Source organism: Echinops telfairi, unplaced genomic scaffold (assembly GCF_000313985.2).
Source record: "Echinops telfairi isolate 266 unplaced genomic scaffold, ASM31398v2 ScPeMD7_9;HRSCAF=40, whole genome shotgun sequence".
Taxonomy (NCBI): Eukaryota; Metazoa; Chordata; class Mammalia; order Afrosoricida; family Tenrecidae; genus Echinops; species Echinops telfairi.
In genome coordinates, this window is record NW_022103906.1 from 36,428,128 (window position 1) to 36,429,934 (window position 1,807).

Sequence of the window (1,807 nt, forward strand, 5' to 3'; positions counted from 1 at the left end):
GGGCGAGTCTGCTGCAGACAGGCACAGGCACAGGCATGTAGATTGCGTGGTGAAAAGCAACTCTCAGTTTCTTGGGTAATTACATTCTCAGACTTGTTACTTCCTCTACTGCTTCTTACATTACACCCAACACGCACTTTTAGTTTAAGCTCATTTTAAACTTTCCAGATCTTATTTGCTAATTTAGCATGTCCCATACACCTCCCTAATACTCATTAACCGTGAGATGACATTATCTGCCATTTTAGATGCTTTCTTCTCTTAAATGAGTGACCTAGAAATCTAGCAGTGGATAAACACTAGCTGCTAACTGCAATTCAGGGTTCAAACACCCCAGCTGCTCTAGGGGAGAAAATGGCACGGTTCGCCTCGATCAAGATTTCTGGTCTCAGAAAGCCTAAAAAGCAGACCACTCTGTTTTAGAAGGTTGCCATACGTTGGAATTGACTTGATGCAGTGGGTTGGTTTGTTGTTAGTAGTTGCATTTTGTTTCTTCTCTCTCATTCAAATACCAAGGACTTCAGTGAAATCGAATCCCTTATATTTTAGAAATAATATTTTAAAAGATACTTACTTTTTCCCTTTGACCACTTCATAGGAAGTGATATATTTTCTCTTGTTAGCAAAAAGTTCCACCATTTCAGGAATGTATTTTGAAAATAGTACCTAAAATGATGAACAAACAAAACCTTAACTCTTATTATTTTGACAAATGTCCTAAAAATTTAAGATTTTCAAAGGAGAAAGAAGTCACATAACATGCTCCCTCATCTAGGAGGGACAGAGCAGTGGCCTACATTTTAAAAGGGAGAACGAGTTTCTTTCTTTATTCAATCTGAATTTGATTCAAATTTAATAAATACTTTCAGCATCTAAAATGATAAAAGCCAAAACAAGCAGTAAGATCACTTCCCTAACTGCTTTGCTTTTTTCATGAATCCTAACCACCTCACTGCCATTTTGACTTTGCACTCTTATGGGACTATATGGAATAGGTATGGATTAAGTTGAAATTAGTGCTATGGACAATAATAGAATTTTAGACAGGAAGAGTGAGGAACTCAAGGTTTTTTTAGCAAGCTGAAATGAAAGCCATGAAAAATTTTTTTAAAGAGACTTGGTCCATGCTATACTATCAAAACAAGCATAAAAACAAAAAACAAAAAAATGTCAGTGACATCAAGGTGATGCCAACTTATAGTAACTCTACGGGGAAAGGTAGCACTGCCCTTGTGAGTTTCTGAGATTGTAACTCTCCACAGGTTGAAAGCCCCATCTTTCCCCTGAGGAGTGAGTGTTGGTTTTGAACTGCAGACCTTGAAGTTAGCAATTCAACGTGTAACCACTACACCACCAGATCTCCTCAAATCTACCATAGATGTTCATTACTTTAAAGTAAAATACTTCATTGGTGGAAGTGGACATATCTGGCTGCAAAAAATCTGGGCTTCAAATGACATCTTAGATGCACCTTGTTCTTGGGACAAAAATTTTAATCTGATGGGCCCAAAATGAAGGAAAACTGTGTTACTCAAATATATTAAGAGGCTAATATATTTCAAGGAGTTCATGTAGAAAAAGAATGACTGGAAACGGATTGTGGTAGCAATTGTACAATTCTATTTGACAAGGTTGGAATATGAAATATGTTATATGTATCAAATGCCAACTAATAAAATAAAAGAAACTAATAAAGAGTGTCTACTTCTTGTTTGTCTATAGTCAGCCAATCAATTACATCATGTGTGCCAGAGATTACAGTTTAGCTAAGAATGGCATCTATGAAACTTTTTATTTAACACTTGCT

General features: G+C 36.2%; 1 protein-coding gene across 1 annotated transcript in view; it reads right to left on the reverse strand.

Moving 5' to 3' along the window:
- The window catches only part of KCNU1 (potassium calcium-activated channel subfamily U member 1), a 193,909-nt gene that overhangs the window by 163,525 nt on the left and 28,577 nt on the right, over window positions 1–1,807 (reverse strand). The window contains exon 7 of the mRNA XM_045286870.1: window positions 575–660. Within this exon, the coding sequence (XP_045142805.1) occupies window positions 575–660 (86 nt within the window). The remainder of the gene's footprint in view (window positions 1–574; window positions 661–1,807) is intronic.